The sequence below is a fragment of the Magallana gigas genome, chromosome 1, assembly GCF_963853765.1.
Source record: "Magallana gigas chromosome 1, xbMagGiga1.1, whole genome shotgun sequence".
NCBI lineage: Eukaryota > Metazoa > Mollusca > Bivalvia > Ostreida > Ostreidae > Magallana > Magallana gigas.
The window spans coordinates 72277614-72303043 of NC_088853.1; the positions used below are offsets into that span (position 1 = coordinate 72277614).

Below are 25430 nucleotides of genomic sequence, written 5' to 3' on the forward strand. Positions count from 1 at the left end.
AAGGAGCAATTGCGATTATATAAAAATAATTGCAGTTCCTCCCTATGGACTTACAGTTGAAAAGAAAAATGCATATGCAAATATAAGACTGTAATACACACAGGGTACTCAAAGGTTAGAATAACTAGTTTTATTATGACATCACAAACGTTGAACGCTTTAAAATGCAACGTCACAAGCGAGAATCAAAGTTCACGCTTGTGGCTGTTACAGTGGCTCTTCCATTAATTTGAACTTACCCTGAGGATAAAACATACATTTTGACGTAAAAATCACATTTGCAGACAAGGAAAGAAGTTTTAAAAGATGTAAATATAAGCATTAACTCATTATTTTTTGTGAGATAAGTCTCATTAATGCAGCGGTGTGTGAATACACAATTTCATAACGCGCTAGCGTGCATTAATCAATTTGTATGCACACACCGCTGCAGTTATGAGACTATGGGTGCTTTCCATTAAACTGGCATCGCCGGATTTGCCGGTGCTGCCTTCGTCGCTGATTGCTGGAACACGCGTCGCCGGCGAGCGATTGTGGCAACGTAATAAAACGTTGCCGATTAGGAAACAACATGGCGTCGAGGTTATTATATTCTACATAACCAGTATTTCCAAAACTACAATTTGCCATACTACATTGAAATTCATTTAAACTGCCAAAATTTCTGGATCAAGTTTTAAGTTTTAAGGCGCAATCATCCTCGTTTGAGCATTGTGACGTTGCCAACAGTTCCATAAACGTCCCCGTTTCCCGATAACGTCGCCGGCGAGACAACGTTAATGGAAACCGCCCAAAATCTTTCAAAAAATAATGATTTAATGCTTAATTGATCAGATATTTTGTTTAACTCAATTAATCTGATTTTATCATGTCTATTGCTGCTCAGGTGAGCGATGTGGCCCACGAACCTCTTGTTCTGAAGAGTTACCTTAGTACTTGGATGGAAAATTCATTTTGTAATTTATTGTTGACTTAGGACAGATATGTTATCAAAATAAATTTTAATAATAATACCCAGAATTTAACCTATCAGTCAAAATGAAATTCTTGAAACAACTTTGAGTACTTGAATGGAAAATTCAATTTGCAATTTATTGTTGACTAGTCTTGAGCTATTAACATCTAACTATTGTTACAGAAAGAGAATTTGAAGCTGTTAAAATAAAGGGTAAAATCTTATTTAAGAATGATATAACCACCAAACAGTGAAAATAGGGTGTGCAGTAGTGAATCCAAAAGGAGATTGGTTTGTCAGTTAGATTGTGTTCGCCCCAATACATAATTGTCTTGTTCTTGTATATAAAAAGTTACAGCATCATATTCTTCTTCTTTGTACCAGATATTGCAGCACTGTCTTACTAAGAAAAAAGACAAAACTATGAATAAATATCACATTTATTGAGTTCTATCTACAGCTTGCTACAACTCACCAAAAATCATTTGTATATAAGTATTGTGTATTTCATGGTAAGTGTAAATACAAAGAAAAAAATTAATTTTTGAAAAAAAAATCAGTTCACTTCAACTTGGTCACAATATTCCACAAACACTATTTACATAAACATGAGTTTTGTATCTACAGGATCAATATAGCTCAGTCTTTTACGTCGGAGAAATGTGATAAACCAATGATATACATATAGGTATATTTTTACAAAATGCATCATAAACCCAATACAAACAGTTGATACAGACATAATAACATTTACCTTACACCACTATCCCATGATGCAACTTGTCATAACATTGTAAGTATACAGGTCTTAAAGGATTTAATACACGATTCAGCTGTAAATTTACATTATATTGATATACAGATGAAGGTCAAATATTCATAAAAAATTACATGTTGCCATTTAAAAAACAAAAACATTTCGGTATGATAAACTTTGAATCCTCCTTTTCACCCTTTAATTTCCAAACACGTTAATTATGACATTTTTAAAAATCAAAACTAAACTGATATTCAATTAACTTTCAAAGTAAAATTATTTTGAGGGTCAACAACATAAATTATGGTTCTTGGGTGAAACTTTATCTTAAAACATTATGTAAGGGGGAATAACTCTTTATTCGTTTCTAACTGAGGAATTAAAATTTGAGTTATTCCCCTTTGAATATAATGTTTTATTTACATGCAAGATTTCTTGTGTGCAAATAAAAAAAACAATTCACACATTAGTCCAAATTTTAAGTTGCAACTATGTCCAAGCACTAAATTACACCTGGGTTTTATAAGAACATTCAAAAGACTTAAATATGTAAAACAGAGAACATGTACTGTCCATTGAGAATTTTCTAATCCAATACCAGGACAAGTGAAAAGCTGTCAATGTGACAACAAGCTGAGTTTTCTTTTATGTGAACAGTATCCATAATCCATTTAAATCCATTTATCCTGAATTGATAAACACTACCTATTCAGAGAAATGGAGTACCCTATATGCAATATTCTGCCCAATATGACCTAGTTCAACAGCTAATATTTATATCATAAATTATTAAAAAACATCCAAATCGAATTAATATGCACATTTCTGATATAAGTTCAAATGATCTGCAAATCAAGTTCTTATCTTGAAAACCGTACGAGAAGTTATCCGTACAATGGAGTACCCTATATAATATATTCTGCAATAAAATGACTAAGTTCAACCGCAGGTATTTGTTCTATAAATTATCAAAAAGCATTATGCACATCTCTTTTATATGTTTAATTGGTCTGCATATCAACAACTTCCTATCTTAAAAACTGTAAGAAGATCGAGTTATCTGTGCAATAGGGGTACCTTTTTGGCAGCTGCCCGCCTGCATGCCCATTTGACCATTTCAATAACTGAATTTCTCCTTTGGAAAACTCGGTTCCAAAAATTGATATCAATGAAAAATAACAAATTACTGTATATTTCATGTACACACACCACATACTTTAAACAGAGAGCATACTGTGAAATAAAATGATAAGAAAGTACAATAAGTAATTACTGTATAGTTCATATACACAGAACACAGGTTCCAATAATGACGCGTTATTTAAAACAAGTCCAGATATCGGTCACTCCGCAGATAATCCAGTTATATTCAATTTTTAACACACATAAACATAAAACACCTATACAAAGTTTACATTTGTTGATAAATGTCAGAGGTAAAAATATAAACTATTTAAAAAAATACAAATACAAAAGGAGTACTGATGATTCAGACATCTTATGAACAAATAAACGTTGACATCAATTCTTCAGATTTATAAGTATTTGGTCTTTCACAAAATCTAGGATCTAAATATTTGTCGTTGTACATGAAAAAAAATATACCGTAGTTCAAAATGCATTTCATCTGCTATGTGAGTACAATTAAACAAAAGGCACACATGCCCTGACGGTCACCCGAGTACCATAGCCTTTAAACTGACAATTCAGAGTTTCATGTAAGTATTGTAAGTTTCTCTAATTTGAGACTCCTCTGACGGTCAACCCGCTTCTATTTGTATCTGTTCGAAATTTATTCATGAAAATGAAGTGGGGGGGGGGGGCAACAGTGGAAGAAATCTCTCACATCATCTATACCCTTACAAAAAAATTAATCTTTTGTTACAAAGTAGAGAAGAAAAATTTGGCCTTCTTCTGATATTAGGCCCCGCCGATGGGGCCCTGAGGGTGGTAGGGTCATAATTTTCATATTTCAGATTCTTTTTATTCAAGAGATGTTTCAAACCAAAAATGGTGACCCTCTAGTTTTCAAGAAAAAGTTAAAAATGTAAAATTGTAAAGGAAAGACGCATGACGGACAACACACGACGACGGACAAAGACCAATTTCAATACTAAGGTGACATGAGTGACTCCGTGTACTTGAAGATAATGACATCATATTGCATTAAGTGGTCTACGTAGCCAATGTCTGTTTTCTGTCTTCCTCTGTAAGGATTTCAAGGAAGGTGTTCTATTTTCTCCCCTCGTGGTCAGGTAAAATTGGCCCATCTACAGGAAACAGAATAAACTAATGAATGATGTAGTTAATGATGAACACCAACATGATATTACTCAGATATCTGTGAGCCAATGCTCACTATTGATACCTCGCTCTGATGTAAATATACAAAATAAGCAAAGTTAACTTTAACAGGAAGCTGACGTCCAATGGGTACAAAAATAGATCCCAACGTATGGCATTCCTTAACAAAGAGATTGAAACTTCACGCATCTGCAATGATTTGTTGCTGAAAATCTTTGACGGAATTTAAGTTTGAAAATTTAGGCTAAAAATGAATAAAATTGACTGCAACAGGAAGTTAGTGTCCGATTGGTACAAAACTATTAACAAAGAGTGTGTTAAAATTTAAAAAACAATGAATAGTTAATGAGAAAAATGCGACAGAAATTTGTATTATGGACAGACAGACACACAAGGGTAAAACATTATACCACCCTCTCATTCGAAGCGGGGGTATGATAACCATAAATGTTCAAATTGATTTTTATTCATTCCGTTTTTTTTATTGTTCAGTTTGTATAGACTTCGTATGACTATCTGTTTCATGTTTATGTTAATACATTTTTAGCAAAGTAAAATGTGTGTAACATTCCACACTCAGCGACAGACAGCCATGTTTGGATGATCACAAAGTGTGAAATAAACAGGAGTCAGTATTACAGTCCATGTGAATTATACACAGCTCAATTTCAGCTGCAGATGTTGAACAAAGTGACAAACAACATGTGTGGTTTTGAGAGCAGACTAGATTTGTACAGAAACATTTACAACCTGTCAATATCCAAGTTATCTCCATTGTACGGCTGGTGTTGAGCTGGACATGGCGTCCTCATCAGCACGGGGTGTGTGTTTATCTACAATAAGTCATTAATTAGCGGTTAATTAATTAATATCATACAGGATATGTAATGATAGAGCTACATCTACAAATTTTAATTTTAAACTGATAACACTGACACATGTATGTTTTAATATTTGCAGGCATCTAATTAATTAAACCAATTAAATTGACTTGTAACAAAATAAATAATTACAAATTCCTGTGCCACAAAATAATTACAATGACCTTTCATTCTAATTAAGTAAATACAATGACATGTGACTGTACATCTAATTAATGAAATAGATACATCTAACCCTGTAACAATGAGCTGTTTATATTGACAAACAATCACACAGATAAACATGTCTTACATGTATCTTATTGACTGATAATTAACACGGACTGTGTGTCTTAGTTATCTATATCTAATTAATGTGAATGATAATGACTCAGACTTACCTGTCAGAGCGTCCTGTCTGGTGATATACCTGTATATAACCACCGTGTTGTTGTCCCATGATCCTGATCCGACCCAGAGACGGTGAGTGTTGACATCATAACTCAGGCTCTGTGGATAGAATATCCCTGATGGTCTTATCAGTAGATGTGACAGGAACTGACCGTCCCTGTCTAACATCTGTACTGTTTTGGTTGTACCATCACACACCAGGATGTGTGACAGCGGGTCAGTACAGATTCCAAGTGGCCATAGTTCTGATCCTGATGGAGGTCCTGTGTAGGAGAAACGATGTCTTCCTCCACGCTCTGTCACCACTACAGCAGACTCATCATCAGACACCACGACATCCCCATTGTTGTTCTCTGTTATATAGTTAGGTTCACTATACAGTCCCAGTCCTGTGATGTCGTGCTGTATGGTTTGTGTGAGTTGTCCACTCTGGTTGTACCGGGTTACCTTGGCTGTCTCTGTATCATAGTTATACATCCCGACCAGTAGATCCCCAGTGGACGGGGACCAGTACACACACCGTGGTCTCCATGTATAGTCTGTTGTCTCTATAAATGTGGTGGTTGTTTTCATATCCTTTGACAGTTTGTTGATGTTATAATTCCTATCTATATAAATCAGTTCACTCTCACTGTTCACTGCGTGTAATCCATTACCACGACATGAATCCTCCACACGATGTAGAGGGACACCTGTTGTGTCTGTCAACATGAGTTTGTTTCTACCATCACTGACCCAGACCCGGTCTGATGTCACACAGGAAATGTGATAACAACGATCAACATCTGTCAGTGTGAGAGAGGGAAGTAACTCGGGGGGAGACATCAGTTTCAGCAGACACTGGTTTCCTTGCTGTGGTTTTTCTGTCCCTGGGGTTGGGATTTCACTCAGTGACTCCATCACATCAGCAGTGGCTGGATTCAGATCTACAAACATCAGACACAAACAGTCAGATGGAACAGATTGATTACAAACATCACATCTTGTATAATGATTGGTACAGCAATGTTTGTCTGTTGTAATGTATTAATATAGAACCTTTATTGATTAATAACAAACATATACTGGTAAAGGTATCTAATCAATTTATTAATCAAGAAATTATCAACATATTCATGTATCTATGTACATTGTAATTGATTAATTACAGACAAGTAATCAATTACATTTCATTAGATGCATGTGAATTTGACTGTCTATAAACGAATATGTACTTACATCATGTACATTATATTGACGAATGATAAAGATCACATCCTATATATGTCAGACTTGTGACTACATATTATATAATTTACAATGATAATGACTCAGACTTACCTGTCAGAGCGTCCTGTCTGGTGATATACCTGTATATAACCACTGTGTTGTTGGCCCCTGATCCGACCCAGAGACGGTGAGTGTTGACATCATAACTCAGGCTCTGTGGATAGAATATCCCTGATGGTCTTATCAGTAGATGTGACAGGAACTGACCGTCCCTGTCTAACATCTGTACTGTGTGGGTTAATTCATCACACACCAGGATGTGTGACAGCGCGTCAGTACAGATTCCATGTGGCCCTAGTCCTGATCCTGATGGATGTCCTTTGTAGGAGAAACGATGTCTTCCTCCACGCTCTGTCACCACTACAGCACCAGACCCACGGTAATAGTCAGACACCACGACATCCCCATTGTTGTCTGTTATATAGTTAGGTTTTCTATACAGTCCCCGTCCTGTGATGTCGTTCTGTATGGTTTGTGTGAGTTGTCCACTCTGGTTGTACCGGGTTACCTTGCCTGTCTTTGTATCATAGTTATACATCCCGACCAGTAGATCCCCAGTGGACGGGGACCAGTACACACACCGTGGTCTCCATGTAAAGTCTGTTGTCTCTATAAATGTGGTGGTTGTTTTCATATCCTTTGACAGTTTGTTGATGTTATAATTCCTATCTATATAAATCAGTTCACTCTCACTGTTCACTGTGTGTAATCCATAACCACTCAATGAATCCTCCACACGATGTAGAGGGACACCTGTTGTGTCTGTTAACATGAGATTGTCTTCATCATCACTGACCCAGACCCGGTCTGATGTCACACAGGAAATGTGACAACAACAACCAACACCTGTCACTGTGAGAGATTGATGGAACTCAGCACCAGACGTCAGTTTCAGCAGACACTGGTTTCCTACGCGTCGGTTTCCTCTCTCTGTGATTTGGATTGCACTCAGTGACTCCATCACATCCTCCTTGTTGAGTGACTCAGTCATGGAGAGCTGGCTGGTGTGGAGTGTAAGATGTATCTGGGGGAGGGCTGTCTTTATGGAGGAGAGGAATTGTAGCGCACTGAATGTGAATTCTGGCTGTACATATCTGAGTTCATATTCCTGAAGGCTGACAATATGTCTGCTCATTTCTATCATCTGTTTTAAACATCTGTGTTTGAAATCAAAGTCACAAAACACATTGTACATGAAATCTTTTCTCACTATATTAATGCGATTCTTCAGTTTTTGGGCCTTTGTTAACATCTCTGATTGATAGAGGGAGAATTCTGTGTGACAGGTTTTGAAATCAGTTTTGATTCGTGGCAGGAGAACAGGTCTGTAAAAGAGAGCCTCACTTCTGATGGTGTGAATGGTTCCTCTGTGTTGTTGTCGCTTTGTTTTATAGGCTATTTGTATATCCAGTATTTCATGCTGTCCTTGGCCATAGAGAACACTTTTGAATCTGTGTGATTGGTCCTCTGAACAAGAATCACACACAGGAACTTGACAAGGTTCACAGTACTTTGTATAAACATGGCTAGGATGTCTCACACAGATCTCTTGTGTTGGGATGTAGTTGATTTTATCACGGTGTGACACAACATCATGGTCTATTGTTTTGAGATCTTTTACATGGTTCTCTTTACACTGGGGACACAGATCACATGGACACGATACACAATGGTACGCTGTGTCCCCCGGACACTTAGAACACTTATGTGTACTATATGTGGAGCTTGCTGTGTCCATGTCTATATCTTTGAATCACAACCTGTTAAATAAAAATAAAGTGTTTTAGAATTATGTCAACCACATTTATTTAAAAATAATTATATATTTTCATTCAAAGATAAATAATGGTCTATTATAATCAGATGAAAAAACACTTGACCTAGATATTTGATTTTTTTGTTAAAACTCTAAAAACTCTGACATTTTCTGCTAAACACTTTGGTGACTTTCTCCCTCTTTCTTTTCTCTCTATCTGCATCATACAAGAATGCTCTCTTTCTCTTTCTCTCTGTAACATTCATTTTTAACTTTCTCACTCTTTCTCTCTCTCTACAAAATATGTTCTTTCTTTTTCTACTCTTGCTCTTTCTCTCTCACTCTCTCCCTCTCTCTCTCTCTCTCTCTCTCTCTCTCTCTCCAAAATATGTACTTTCACATGCTCTCTTTTATTCCCTTTGCTGGACTCTATGTACTATTGCTCTCTTTGTTCTCTCTATCTTTGACATTCTTCATTAAACACTCTCTCTCTCTCTCTCTGTCTCTCTCTCTCTCTGATAAAGATTTACTTTGCCTCTCCTACAAATGATCCCTATTTCTTTTTGCTATACGAGCATTCTCTTTCCATCCCTCTGCTAAACATGAATTTTGTTTTTACTCTCTCTCTCCTCTCACTCACCTTTCTTGCAACATGTATGTGAACTCTTGCTCTGTCCCACTTACGTTAACTCTCTCTCTCTCTCTCTCTCTCTCTCTCTCTCTCTCTCTCTCTGAAATCTGTACTTTCTCTCTCTCTCTCTCTTTCTGTCTCTCATTCACTTTTCTGAGCAACATGATCTCTTGTTTTCACTATCTCTGGCATTCTTCATTAAACATTCTCTTGCGCTCTCTCCCTCTTACCCTCTCTCTCTCTCTCTGGCATTCTTTATTACACATTCTCTTGCGCTCTCTCCCTCTTACCCTCTCTCTCTCTATCTCTCTCTCTCTCTATTTTTATACATTTTCTGCTAAGGAAATACAAGAGATGCAAACCGTTTCTTCCAGTCTTTCCCACATGTATGTCAGCTTTCTGTGTCTATTTCTCTCTCATGCAGACTTACGTACTTTCTCTTTTTTCCTCTCTCTCTCTCTCTCTTTCTTTCTCAAATTTACCCTGTTTAACACTTACTCGGTAATCACTGCTAAATATTTGCTCTTGCTCTTCTTTTATTCTCTTTTTCACTTTTTTCATCATTTTCTCACTTTGCTGTCTTTCTCTCATTCCCTTTTCTTGCATGTACATAAACTATTGCTCTGTTTGTCTCACTAACTTGAACACCCTTTCCTCTCTCTCTTCTCTCTCTCTCTCTTTCCCTTCTCTCTCTCTCTCTCTCTCTCTCTCTGCTAAACATGTACTCTTGTTTTCTTTGTTTTATATGTAAAATAAGAACTTTCCAAATCATTTTTAAGGTCATTCAAATCAAATATGAGGTTATTTATATTAACTACTGGCTTATGATATATGATTGGGTATCCCCCTTATCCTGGCTGATTGTTTGAATGTCACCTAGGGGCAGATACTTACACAATAACTCACCCCTGACATTACCACAAGGATATGTTTTTCTTGTTTCAAATCAATCATCAAATGGGAATGAGGACAATAGTTATATTGTCAGTTCATTGGTAAGAAATTGATGCAGTCCTCGACCTAGGCCTTTGGGCAACAGTTCTTACCCCAGGACTAACACAATGATTACTGCCCTCATACCCATTTAAAAGATGAGTACTATAATGTCTATGAATGACACACGACAACGAACTTGTGATAGCAATGGGTCTCCTGAATGACTCAGGTGACCTGAAATTACAAAGTACAGCTTCACAAACATAGTGATATTACATGAATACTATATAGCTACACAAACATGGTGATATTACAAGAATACTATATAGCTACACAAACATGGTGATATTACAAGAATACTATATAGCTACACAAACATAGTGATATTACAAGAATACTATACCACATAAACTCTTTCTTTGCTCCATCAGTCCACTCTTTATTGATATACAAGGAACCTGTAAAGAGACCTCAAACTATTATACTGTTATATACATGTTCATTGAATGTTTTATGTACATTGGATGTTGTATGTACAGTCTTCATGTTGCCCCTTGAGGGCCCTTAATTGGTTGATAAAGAAATTGAAATTGAATTGAAATTGTTCAAGTTGTCTTTTTTAATAAGTTTACGAGATTGATGTAGAGCAAAATCAATACCACATATCTAAAACGCTATGTTGAAGACAAGCTAATACAGTGAAGATGAGTTAATACAGTGAAGTCTCCGATTCCCGGTCGTCTCTGATACCCAGTCACTCCTATAAGTTTCAAGTCACACTGTAATGGAGCAGAAAAAACTTCATAAATACATTGATCACAAACAATGGGCCTTTCTGTATTTGATCAGCAAAAAATATTTGAAGGTAAACATTTACAGTCGATTTTTAAGAGTTGAAAAATATTGCACATGCATTCACTTACATGTCAACAATTGTTCATAGTTCAATAAGTGCTGAATTAAATTTACAAGTATTATTAAAACAAACTGAAGGGGTTGCCAAATTGCAGTGTACAATTAGACCCCCCCCCCCTTTTTTTCCCTTCTTTTGTACAAGGATTGAATTCTTATATGATTTTGACCCTCCATATTTAAACTTGAAATTTTATATTTCTTTTTTAAAGAACACCTAACAAAGTGTTACAACAGTTTGTCAGATTTTTTAGAAAGTCTGAAACTCTGCCTGCCATTTGACTCCAGACTGCGTTTTAGACTATGCCTCCGAATAAAAATTCCAGCTCCAGTTCAACGCTGTAGAACTTGACGGCGAAATTTCGTGGGACTGTTTCTCACACCTATATCTAATTACGTGCCAAATTTGAAACAAAATGAACCATATTGAAGAAAGTTATCCACTCCAAAGGCATCAAACCATCGTCCCGAGAAACAAAATTTCAATGTTTCGATATTTATATCCAACAAATTCATGCTCAAACACTAAAAATCTGTTTTTACATTTCTTTCAGTTTGTTTATTTACCGACTTGGCTGAAATATATGACTGGCCTTAATTCAGTTAAGATTTTCCATACTTGTAATCCACAAATGCATGACAGTTAAACTTAATATATTTCTAAGCATGTGCATTTCAAATCCACAGGAGAATGTGCATCAGTTAAGCCGACGTGACATTCCCACACCTTCAAATACCCGCTGGCGACCAGAGCTTGACCTGGCTTGTTTATTTCTAAGTCAACGCTATACGGCCACATTGTTTACAAGCAGCACTGATTTTTATTAATAAACTGATGAACAAAAACTCTCAACCAATCGCTAGGCGCCTATCTATTCTAAAGGTTTCACAACATTGGGTATTAACTTCAGATGGACGGAAGAACGCTCCATCTCTTCTTTCTATCATCATCAAAATTGACTACACAACTCAACAAATTTTACTTTCTATCAAGTAGAAAGCGAAATAGCGAAGTGGCAACACTCTTGCCTACAAATCTTAGGGTTCTCGGTTCGATACCGCATTGGAGAAATAATTTTTTTTCCAATATTCATTTTTCTCTAATTATTCAAGAATTATCAACATTTTTAGACATTTTTTTTAATCATTATAAAATGTGGAAAGACCTCTTATTGTTCCCTGAACAATTAGTCTACTAGTTGTTTAATGTGAATAAAAATTGTGACTGGTGTAATTGTGGTCCTCTCTGTCATCTATTGTTTACATTCACAAGTTTATATATCTATTAACCACAACACAGTATCCTTAAAACAAGTATTCCTGTCATACAATAATAAATATGAGTCCTATATGAGAGAGAGAGAGAGAGAGAGAGAGAGAGAGAGAGAGAGAGAGAGAGAGAGAGAGAGAAATTGTTACTGGTGTGATTTTGGTCCTCTCTGTCACCTATTGTTTACATTCACAAGTTTATAAATCTATTAACCACAACACAGCGTCATTAAAACAGGTATTCCTGACGTACAATAATAAGATGAGTTCTTATCTGACTTCTATACTGGATAACTTGCCCTTGATTCCAAACGATGCCGCTAGGATAATACAAGGCGCGCTTGTAATCAATGACAGCGAACCAGTCTAATCTGACATCTAAACTAGTTCTCTTTCTCACGCGTTCCCTGGGTACATGCATACCGTTAAACAATTGTCACCGGGTTAACAGGTGTGTGACTGTCAGTCAATATATCGGGTCTCAAAAGCTCAGTGGATAGAGCCTTGGCACGGTACGCCAGAGGCCCTGGGTTCGAGTCCTGGTTGAGACTTGACTTTTCACCACCTGTTACATAGAACCAGTCAAATATGACATCCAAACTAGTTCTCTTTCTCACGTGTTTCCTGGGTCAGGCGTACCGTTAAACTGTCGTGACTCAGACGTAGCACTGTTAAGGTCTACATTGTGGTCGTGCTGACCAAAAAGTATGGGGAATGTTAACTATGATATCACACAAAACAACAAGTCATCAAAAATGGTCAAAAATAAATGAATTCACGATTGTTATCAGCAAAAATATAATTCAGAACTTGTATAAATCTACCCCTAGTTAAAATATAAGAGTGATTAGAAACAACTATAACAAAGTACTATGGTAAGTTTTAGAAAAAAATTGATTGTTATACCCGCACTTTCTAAAGAAAGTGAAAGTAAAACTTAATATGTATGCTGGCATTTCATTATATTGTGCTACTGCTACTACATGTATTATGCTTACCCATATTGGTCAGCATCATAATGATAATCCAATTAAAACACAATAATGAATTCCTTTAGCTGATCTTAACTAATCCTTTTATTGCATATGGAAAACACAGACATGTATGTATACACTTGAACCCATCTAATCGAAGAGCTGGGTAAAACTAGTACCCGCTAATGATACCTGCAGACCTGTGTTGTGTGCGTAACTTCAGACAAAGATCAGTTATTTGTAACATGCATGTATTGTTATGACCTATTCTTCAAATCCACTTGCACTAGTTAGCTATTTTATTAGGTAAATAACAGATTTAAGGTGATGCAGGACACCTGCATATTGTGTGCAACTTCATTTTCAAACAATACTTATTTTCTGCATCACAAAGTATGTAAGCTTTAGGCCCATACTTGTCTGGCTTAATTATCTGGACTGTACACTTGGAAATGTAGATTTCCTCTCCAAGGGACCATGGCTTTATCTATGCATAAATTTTGATGGGGCTGATACACATGCAATGTCAAACCTTGAAAGAATCAAATTAGCAGAAATATATTCACAGAATCAGTATTTATTTCAGTAAACAAATTCTTTTACTATGACCATTTTAAAGGATATATCTTTAAGAAACAGACTAACACACTCTGTGAAATTGAATTTTGATTGTGATGTGACCATGACTTGTTCAATAACTTGGATTAGGGACATGATGCATCCTCAGGTCAAGTTTGACCAAAGGGTTTTGAACTAGTGACCATTCGGTTACTGATATACCGGTAATACTTTTGACCACTTAGCTACATGTATGTGCTCCACAACATTTGATGTTTCTTACAAGGATTTATAATGGGTAAATCTTACATATTGTATCCATCTCTATCTACCAGAAGGGCACAAACATATAAGTGTTTGATTATCTACCGTAAATATTAAGCAAAAGATAGTGGTAGTAGAAACCTGGGACAGAATATCGAAGTGGTCTGCACAAATCACGTCCTCTAGCTCACAAATATACAGACAAACAAGGTGATTCTAACCCCCCCCCCCCCTCAATTCCATTTCAGGTAGGTATCATAATAAATAAAGTTCTATATCATCAGACTTATTACATGCATTACATTTTCTTTACCCCTCCAAAATCTTGTGATACAATGGACCCAGTTTAAAGAGAGAATCATAGCCATCTTCCCCATGTGGCACATAATCGGAGTTGTCATTGAGATGAAAAAACAGTCATCAAAGACAAACACCTGTCCCTTGGCATGACACTTGGAAAAAAGGGTGTTGCAGTCAGTTAGTCTGTTTTCCAGTACTTGATGCAGAAGTTCCACCAGCATGAGAAGTGATATGAATTACTTCATATCTGAGGAAGTTGTTTCATACCGTTTGTGAAACCTACTACATGAACATTGTCAATTGAGCAGAGCTCAAGAATTGCTGTGCATACAGATCTGTCTGTTGTGCAAGAAAATCAAAAACACTGTCATTGAAAAATGATTTAAATATTCTTGTGGTGAACATTTGTTGTTAATTGCTTGTATTAAGCCAGGAGATTTTGCCTAGTCAAGGGATGGGGGCTCCCCATCTCCTGTCACCCAGTTGTCTGAATCTATAAAATTTTCTAAGTTTTCGGTAGGTCGATCTACTCACAAATCAAAATCGTCAAATTCAAAATCACTGCTCTCTGCTGCAAACTCATTCAAAAATGCTTCAAAATCGATGCTCCTTGCTGTTGCCATTAAATTATCTTCTGCTCAGTACACTCAGAAGATAAGTATTTACATGTACACTTGCATGTCAAAAGTATGTCAATTTTTTTATTTTTTCCCTATATATTTCATTGAAAACAAGACTTATTTGAAAAAAGTTTTCTGTTGTTATATTTTGACAGATTTTGAAGAAATTTATATTGATTAAAGTAGATTGAATTCGCAAATTTTGACATTCATTGTAATATTTTTTTGATGACTCATTTGTAAAATTTGATATTTCAAACACAACACAAAGATATTTTTTAAGAGCTCTACTATATATCTTTTGCAATATGCAAGCCTTTGGATTATTACATGTAACTCCAAATCTAAGAAACAAAAGATTGGAAAAAATATTTAAATATGATGCAAAAAAGCTATAGAAATTGTGAATTTATCAATCCAGGTCTTTTCAAAATCGGTCAAGGGGTTACTTTTTAATGATTCTTTGAAAAATGTTGGTTTTCAATGAAATATATAAGGAAAAGGAAAAAGATTGACATACTTTTGACGTATGCATAGCAACATTCATTATAGCTACATTTTCCATGATTTTTGCTGTGTTCATACTAGGTTTGAATAATAGTTTCATGAATAATAACTTTTCACTTAAAAGATTATAAATAATAAGGACAAAAGATGAAAGAATTGTGGTTAAACTTTTATTTTAAAACACTGATAACATGTAAATAACTCGCGTTTTCTGTTTGGAGATATCTCGCGCGTTTTCGAACGTGTTTATATAATTATCATGAAAACATATGTCGTACTTACAGCAAGGATGAAACAATCAAATGTACACACAGTCCGAAAAATACGGAAGCCCATTGGTGCCACGTAAGAAAAATATTTTATCTGGCGGCCGCCAGATAATTATTTGGCGGCCGCCACTTATTATCTGGCGGCCGCCACATAATTTTCTGGCGGCCGCCATATAATTTTTCTGACGGCCGCCACATAATTATCTGGCGGCCGCCACATAATTATTTGGCGGCCGCCAGATAACACCTGGCTTCCTGATGCGCGCACATGTTTTAATGGGAGCTTTTTAGGGAGTTGTAGATACACACTAATTAATTAGTTTTATTAATTATTTCTGAAACTTGACATTAAATATCAATTGCAGAGCTTAGGATTTTGAAAAACTGGTTGAGTTGAATGTATAGAAGACTTTGTTGATAGAATCTAGAATGAATTTTATATTACTTTGTGCCTTGTATTATACATGTATGTTGTATAAAACATGGTATTTTAGAGTTGATTCTGAACTTTTAAAACTGAACTAAACATCCGTTCAGGAAATCTTAACATTAAAAAACCTTATCTTGAGAGGAATTTTATGTAAACATGTATAAGTAAAGGAACGCACTGCCTTCTATATGTTTTAATTTTGGTATAAGAATTTACCGACGCAGATTAAAGTCAGCTTTATTGACCACGACAGCTAGTACAGGCAATATTATCACGAGAGCAGATCCATCTATGACTTTATAAGGATAAACTAGGATAAGTGTGTACTAGCATTCGTGGCCATAAAAATGAAACTATTTAACTGACTGTGTTGTTAAACTTTTATTCTAAATCACATGAAAGGCAGTACAATAAAAAGACCGCGATCGGCCACAGTCTCTCTGGGTAAATCAAAGTACTGAGAGTACTGAAAGGCGGGGTCTTGAAAGTTTGAATGTGTAATTGTTCACGTTTTCCTCCGGTATGTTCCAAAAATTATGAGTTTGAATTAGTTGTTTCAATCTACATGTAGTATGCTAAAGTTCAGCTTTTTGCAATTGCCTGATACTTTGTCATAATTTTGCTAAATTCCGACCGGGACTGTTCTTCATAGTTGTAGAAAATTGACACAACGGTATGTTATGTAAAATAAGACCCCAAGAAATTTTTTTAAAAACCACAACTAACCGGAAAAATCAAAACAACTATATTTAGGTATATAATTTAAATCGTTATATTTATTTATTTTGTGATCGAAGGGAAAATCTATAAGTTGGACGGTATCTGTTATACAAGGTTTATGGAAACTCCGAAAACTCTCAAACTGTTGAATTACCGAACAAAGTTAACATTTGTGTACCGATAACAAACACAGGCTTCTAACGTTAGAAATATTTCTTTTATACAATAAGATTACTCCAAGTACTACAACAATAACAAAAAATTGTCGCAGTAGCCATTTTGATTTTTTCGACCTTCTATATTGTACCTGTCGTGATTTTTTTGGCAGCGATTCATATAAAATTAATAGGTAAAAAATAAATTCGTTCGCCACTTACTACTTTTTTGTGTAAACTCGTGCATCATTTACACGAATCACGATACAACCGATTCTGAAATTTCATTAAAATTCGTACTCCAAATGCAGTCATCTGCTTTTCAAATCGATAAAACAAGAAAATGGAGACCAAACGTGAATGAATCACGTCATGTTTTTGTAAGCAAAATCTATATAGATTATACATTTTTGGTGACCAATAGATTAATTGATATATACAATCTTATCGATTGAAGAACCAAGTTAAATGTCAATGTTCATGTTGTCCGGCTTAGTTGGAATATACAATCATGTACTAATTTGTTTTAATGTTATGAGACATTTTTTATACTTTATAACGGGCAAAACCAGTCATATTCATGATTTAAAAGATTTCTTCATCAATATCTTAATGCCTCTCATCAGAAACTCAGCTGATCTTTCTCCCATTGATAAATATCTCGCACCAATATTAGACCTATGAATTCAGAGATAACGCATGGTTGTTATGTTTTAAATCTTTAATTTATTGTGTGGTAGTACATGTAAATGAATAGGACTTATTTCAATTTTAAGAAGATAATCAAAGTACTGTCGGGAGTTGATTTTATCGATTATTATCAATTCTAAAATCAACGTTATGTTATTTTGCATGGCAAGTAGTTTCTAATCTGTATTTGAATTACGCACGTGTATTTAAATTACGCACAGTTTTATAATATGAATTAGTTATGTTTACATGCGAGATAAATTTGTTGACATGCAACTTATAAGTTGCATGTCAACAATTTTTATCTTGCATGTTAACATAACTAAATTGCATGTTGACATAAAGAAGTTGCATGTTAACATAAAGAAGTTGCATGTTGACATCAATAGGTAGCATATCTAGCATCTTGGATGTCACATGCTGGCGATATTTGAAATTTTTTATAACTCTTATTTGATTGCAGTTTTCTTGCATGTCAACATAGTTATGTTGCATGTTGACATAACTATCTTGCATGTCAAGATATTTATCTTGTATGTCAACAAATCAAGAGAAAACTAACTTGCACACAGGGGGCAGAGATATGCCACCATATACTACCGCGCGTTACTCAATTTGTATGCACACACCGCTGCAGTTATGAGAGTGTATACTTTAAAAATCATGATTCAATGCTATGGTAATTATCGTGACCAAGCACCTGTTACCTAGCTTTCTCACCTTTGGCTGTCTTCGACGCTTATTTTTTGGTTTGCTTTAATGATTTGTTTTCACTGAACATTGTCGTTTATATAGTCTATTATATAAATTAGATAGCACACAGTAGAGAAATTGAACAGACCTAAACTTCAAAGGTCTGGAAATATTTTAAAAGAACTGAAGATTCAAAAATCGTAAAATATCAGTTGTGCGAGTAAACTAGCTTATTCTATACGGGGGGGGGGGGGGGGGGGGGGGGGAAAACAATTAATCACATTGGTGTAATCATTTTTTAGCGAAAATATCACGAATGAACAAAAACAACCTGCAACTTTCGTTTTAACCGGAAGAAATACGCAAGGTTAAGGTCAATGTTAAGAAAGTCTCCAAATTTCCTCTTCTTCTTTCTTTTTTATACATTAACTTAAGTAATCTTTTACTTTTTTATCAAAATTATAGTTTTTTTCTTGATTATATATGTTATTGATTTTGTTTTCTTTGTTAAAGTTTTAGATTGACCGATTGTTTTAGAGATTAGTAATGGCGCGGAATTTCCCTATTTCCAAAATTAGATGACGAATTTAAATTCGTCTTTTAAGCTATATTCTTTTAAAAATAGGCTTATATTTTTCATTTTTTAAACAGAAATCATTTATTGTCTTTAAATTTATTGATTCACAAGAAAAACACTCGACCGTTTTAATTTTATTTTAGGCTAAAGTAACTAAGTGCTGATTTCTTTCTCAAACCCAACATGTTGGGTTGCCGCACGGTAACGTCGGCTATTCCATACCCAATATGTTGGGTCGCCGCACACAAAGGGTTAATTAATATTGTTAATAATATTGAAGCTCAATGGGTTAGAGCGTTTACATGTCTGTAAGAGCATTGGGGTCCAAGGTGTATTTTTGGTAATTTTACAATTGATATAAATGAATTTTCATTGGGGGGGGGGGGGGGGGTCTGGATCCCTCACTCCCAACCCTTCTCTAAATCTGTGCACACGATGATGTACATGTAGGCACACAGAAGCAAATCTAAAACCGGCAACTGCCACGGTGAGGGGGCATAATTTAATTTTTAATTTTGTTTGTAATAATTATATAGACTGTTATACTTTCTATGACATGAAATGTTAATATTATTGATGAACCGAAAATTCACTGTGCAAAGAGTTCAACCCAAAATTGCACATAAAGTGCTGCTCATGTGTATTATCATATGGGAAGGGATCTCATCCTTCAGTTATGAAAATTATAATTTTTTAATGTATTACCGGAGTTTGCATGTGGCCTTCATTTTCAATTAAACTGGTACAAAACAGTGTTATTTAGGGGCAAACACTTGGTGCGGGTATTACTATCTAATGACAGCATCTAGTTTTTTTGCCCATTCCAAACAAAACCTATAATATTCATTATTATTATTAGCAGCGGCCATTTTAATTTTTTACGAATACTTCTCCATCTACTTCTACTAAACATGTACTATAATTGCTCTCTCTCTCTCTCTCTCTCTCTCTCTCTCTCTCTCTCTGATACTTTATTTACTTTTTTCAGACTTTTCTGCTTACACCCTAGTATTCTCCTTGCTTTGAAAGAGTGCGTAAAACTTTATTTCATCATGACCGAGTAAAATGGCGAGTCACGTCCACACAGGTCAGACCTCTACAGCGAAATACTATAAACTGTTAAGAGGTCTGTGGCTTATATATGGATTGTATGGATAGCGGTGATGATAAAGAAATATTGGGGACAATGTCTATTGATGAGCTGTGTTCAGCTTTAAGAATAACACTCTTTCTTCCTGTCTTTCCCATGTCTGCCAGGTTTCTCTGTCTATTTCTCTCTCATACAAATTTACGTACTCTCTCTCTCTCTCTCTGTCTCTCTCTCTGTCTCTCTCTCTGTCTCTCTCTCTCTCTCTCTCTCTCTCTCTCAGACTTTCTCTGCTAAACATGTAGTCTTATTTTCTTTGTTCATTTCTCCAACATCATCATAACTTAGTTTTAGGCCTGTTTTAGAAAAGAGGGCTTACCCAACATTTGCCTTTTGTCTGGTCCTATTGTATTTTTTTTTTTGATGTGACATATCTTTAGTAAGCTCTTATTTACAATGGATTTATAACAAGTGACGCGAGCTCTAAGAACCAGTGTGCGCGGGAGCTAAACCTAAAGATTCATCCAACAAATATGTTGTCTACGTCCCATAATGCTCTCTAATGTTTTCACCTGTGGTGTGTTATGTCAAAAATGGCCGACATTTAACTCGTAATTTACAATGTCTTGAGGTTTGAAGTAAGCACAAGAGCTTTGGTAAGACCCAAGAGATTTCTTACATGCTTCCATACTTCATTTTGAGTCGATACGCAAACAAAGACAAAAAAGGTCATGGATGACGTCACAGTGCTCTTGTGCTATATTTCCAGTGATAAATTTAGAGGTGGATCAAACATCTTTACATAATGTCCTCATACCCACTTAAGAGATATATACTATAATGTCTATGAATGACACACGACAACGAACTTGTGATAGCAATAAGTCTCCTGAATGACTCAGGTGACCTAAAAATACAGAGTTTAGCTACATAATAATAGACTTATTATTAATAGTAACAATACATGAATACTATACCACATATATTCTTTCTTTAGTCAGTTAGTTTACTGCATCCCATTACACCAGGAACCTGTAAAGAGACCACTATTACTTATTAAGTTCGTTATTGACTGTTTACAGAAATTTGTGGGGTCGGTAAAGTCCAGCGAGGCGGAAACAGTAAACAGTCAGTAACGAACCTAATAAGTGTTTTGTTTTGTCAAGGACCTACAGTTTAATATGTAAACAAACAAAAGATAATATTTAACGATTAAATTCATAGCTTAATTCTCTAATTTTTTACCTTCATCGTCAGTTGTATGTGCAAACCTGATGCTATTGTAGGATCATAATATTACGTCACGGGCAAAGGGGGGTCACTCTAAATATTTTGGGGCTTAAAAATTAAAGGTATGGTTGAACGTTTGTGTAAAAATCAGCTCAAATAACGTTACGTCCGCCATGTTGCCGTTTAAATTTTGACACTTGCCCTGTAAAGAAATTTATGAGGCAACCACGTGACGCGATTCATCCAATGACGTCGAGACATTCTAGTCCGAGGCAAAACAAAAAATGTTTCATACTGTTATATTTTAAATAAATAATTCATTGACAATATCATATTAATTTCAAGTAATGTAATTTCAATGTAAGTAATAAAGGTCAACATTGATTCATGATATTTTACACAGGGTTGCAAATAACCACTCGCCCACTCGCAAATGCGAGTAATTTTTACTGTGGGCGACTATTTCTCAAAGATTTAATTGCCCACATGGCGAGTATAAATTTTATTGGCACTCGAGGACCAACTTAAGCGAAATAGTTGCTTTTTAATCGGTAACTTCACTGGAAATCCTCCGAAAAAGAAGTTGAAGTCTTCATGCATGTATTTTGAGTTCACAGTTGTTTAAATTATGCACAAAGGCAATCAAATGATAATTAACTAATTCTGAAGAGGTTTTCACATCCTCAGTTAACCCCTGTTGTGATTAATAACTTCCAATTGTCTTATCTTTAGGGGTTATAAATACGGGTGATGCAAAAACATACTGTGCAACCGATGTTTATAACTTTAAGTGTTGATATTACAATTAGTTGGTAACTTGTAATTAGTTTATAATTCTGCCAATGTAATGCTAAAATAGTCATAAAACCATTTGTTTAAAGTTAAAATAAGATCCCCTACATAACGATTGTAATTGAGTCAAAGGTTTGGATCAATACCTCCAAAGTACACATGCAGAAATACAGAGACTGATTTTATTTGTCATTTAGCTTAAACAATTACAAAACATTTCATCTATAAAATGTATGAATACATAAAAATATTAAATTTAATAAATTAGATCTAATTTAAATCAATAATGGCACTTAACAATTTTTAGTCTATATATTTTTATATTATAAAGTAACTTCATTATGAATATCAGTGGGCCCCTAAAAATTATTGTGGGCTTGTATAAATTGAAAAGTTAATTTGGAGCCCACATGGCCCGTGGGTTTGAAAATGTTATTTGCAACCCTGTTACATAAACATTTAAATTGATGTTGTCCTCAAGTTCGACCTATAAATATAACATGCACATAGAGGTTTAATATTCTACGTAAATTATGCTTTAATGGAAATATTAATTTATCTATTCAGAAATTCAACTTTGTACAATACAGCCCATCAGTTTACAGTTTTACGCTTTAATGGAAATTTCGTGGAATCCTTTTTTTCATTTAAAACGTTATTTATCTTTTAAACATCAGTGGGGCCAATTTTAAATCAAGGGGTCTGGGGGTCACCCAAGGTCACCAGTGGGTCCAGGGCAGAGTGGTTCTGTCTGATGATTGGTCACTCTGAAATCACTGAGATCTACATGTACCGGTACATGTTGTTTGTTGACATAAAACAACTCCCCAAAGTTTTTAAATTTTTAGTGGTCTCTAACAAAAATTTTATCTGACACCAGTACACATTAGTTTACTTCAAGAATGAATTAATACCATAACACTGGCCCAAAGGTAACAGGAATTATGTAGCCTGATGACCAAGTTTGTCTTTTTCTTCCTCTCATCCACTGTTTCTATGTAAAACACAAATAAAAACTTACCGGTATTCATTTGTACAAAGTTGGTTTGGAGAAAATTAGAGACTTTCCGTTCCTTGTTCGGTGGCATAATTAATTCCAAATGTAGACCACATTGTACAATATAAACAGCATTTGAACAAACCTGTACTTTCATTTCTTACACGGGGAACCATTATCGATCCAAATGGGTAAAAATATCCTTCATTTTGCTGCCTCTGATCTATCGTCTGTTCGATATACGTCACAGTGATGCTTGTCGTTTCGGCATCCTATAGTTTCGACCCCAAGTCGTTTTGGTCACACGGTTTGGCCTCAGAAAATGAATCATTCAAAAATAAAAAGCTATTGGAATGTTCACTTTTGAATGTATTTATCATCAACTTAGTTTTCTTAATTATTTAATCTCATCTATATTTTAATTATATACCGGTATATGCTCAAAGAAACTATCTATTATTAAAACTTTTTTTAATGTGTTTGCGGGGGAATGGGGGGGGGGGGTGGTTGAATACGACATCATGAATAATATGAAAATTTCAAACCTAGAGGAAGAAGGCGTGGTGGGTCCAGGAATTTACGGAGTGGTTGCGTGGATCCAGTCCAGGAATTTCTGTACAGTGGATGTGATGGTGGATCTACTTCTGAAACACAAAGTGTCATGTATAAAGAGATGAAACTCATGCCACAGATGACTTCTAAAGCAATCCTGTGTGTCGACATATTTCCAAGTAACATTGGTCAGAATATGTTTTGATATTTTTAAGACCTCTCATATTTTATCTTCCTACCCAAAAGCCGATCTACTCTGTGATTTGTTTACAATTTTTAAGAAGTTTCATCAATTTAGCACGCTGTCTTGTTCTGACTGACACCGGAAACCGTGTTTATTTCACCAGCACAAACATCGCACTTGTTGAACTGAAGTCACTTAACAAAATGTCATGAATAATCGGTATATGCACTTCAATCAAATCAAATTATAAACGTCAAATTGAATGAAATTAGAAATCTGACCGCCATTGCCAATATAGAGATATTAAAGAAACGATAAACATTTGCGACAACTACCATGCATGCGCCGACCATGAAACCTTTTCTCCAGGGAGGGGGGGGGGGGGGTTCCAAAGGATAACTGTGTTTGCCGGGGGGGGGGGGGGGGTCCGAGACATGTTTGCGATAATTTATTAAATTTTGATTTTTCCGGGGGGGGGGGTTAGATCCCCGCATGCCATGATAAATATTACGGGGCGCTCTCTCCCGTACTAATACTGGGCCAACCGTGAGCTTATTCTCTTGTTGTTGGACCCAGCCTCATAAAACATCCAACATTTATATAGACTTTACATGAAATTAACTTTTACGTGAGTTTGGTATACATCAGCACCGAAGGTCTGATTCCAACTGACTATATTTTACAATTCCGAATAATATATAATGAACAATGGAATAACACAATGAAGGATTAACATAATAAGTACAGATGTAAGTAAATCAATTATCAAACAGCTATTGAGTAACTCGGGACATTTTAGCAGCATGTACATAAAAGGATTAATAAGATGAAAGAAGCTTAAGTGTCAATAAACATAAACAGAAGTCAATTAAAAGATTAGCTGTCCATCACTGATTGTGCCTCAGGCGGTATTAATGCTGCGCGGAATTTATAACGTTTATAAAACAGTTGTCGAAATAGATGAAAAGTTTTTGTAGCAATTAACACGAAGTCCGAAAAAGTTCATTTACACAATAATTAAAAATAGTCCGAAAGATTGAATTTCACATCGTGACATATAAATAGACTATATATGCGATGAATCGTATAATCTTAAAAAAGGGTTTCTTTTCCCTAGCCCGTTTTTCTAATTTACAAATAATTACACACAAATAGAGAGCATTGATAGAAAGATAAAGAGGGTACGGAGATATAATAAACGTGTGTAATCAATCAATCTGTTTGAATATATGGGACTGAGAAGGGGTTCGATGAAAGATATCACCGATATTATTTCTATTACACTTTGATAAAGTATGAATTAATTAAATAAATTGGCCTATTTTTTGTCAAAACCAAGTGGCATGCACTGAACTATAATTAATTTTTTAAGAAGGGGGGGGGGTGTATTTGTTTGCCGGGTTTGGGAAGGTTGGAGGTCGATTAAGGGGGAAGGGGAGGAAACTCCAAGGTGCTGATTCCGTGCTTTAAGTGTTTTAAAATATGAGGATTTTTTTTAAGTAAAATAAAATTAGGGGGCTCGCTTTCACTGAGACTGAAACGCCATATTTCTTGATCTGTTTTAATTTCATTAAAATAGGCTACCTGCATTATACGTAAAATAAAACCCAGATATTATTTGTATTTGTAAGCGGAGTATGATATACACATGTACCTTAATCAACTGTCGACCTAGATAGTGGTCACTCTTTGAGCTGTGGAGGTTCGGTATCGTGCCAGCGCCGACCTTGATAACACCTTTGCTTTCGATATACTTATTTATATATCATTG

The 25430-nt window shown here is 35.3% G+C and overlaps 1 protein-coding gene across 1 annotated transcript in view; it reads right to left on the reverse strand.

Annotated features, from left to right (window-relative positions):
* The window catches only part of LOC117687466 (uncharacterized), a 122328-nt gene extending 98974 nt beyond the window's left edge, over positions 1 to 23354 (reverse strand). The window contains exons 1-6 of the mRNA XM_066087723.1: positions 23069 to 23354; positions 22841 to 22920; positions 20882 to 20936; positions 10283 to 10337; positions 6608 to 8316; positions 5278 to 6213 (exon numbers count right to left, since the gene is read on the reverse strand). Coding sequence (XP_065943795.1) covers positions 5278 to 6213; positions 6608 to 8294 — 2623 coding nt within the window. The 5' untranslated portion in view covers positions 8295 to 8316; positions 10283 to 10337; positions 20882 to 20936; positions 22841 to 22920; positions 23069 to 23354. The remainder of the gene's footprint in view (positions 1 to 5277; positions 6214 to 6607; positions 8317 to 10282; positions 10338 to 20881; positions 20937 to 22840; positions 22921 to 23068) is intronic.
* Between the last annotated feature and the right edge of the window lie 2076 nt (positions 23355 to 25430).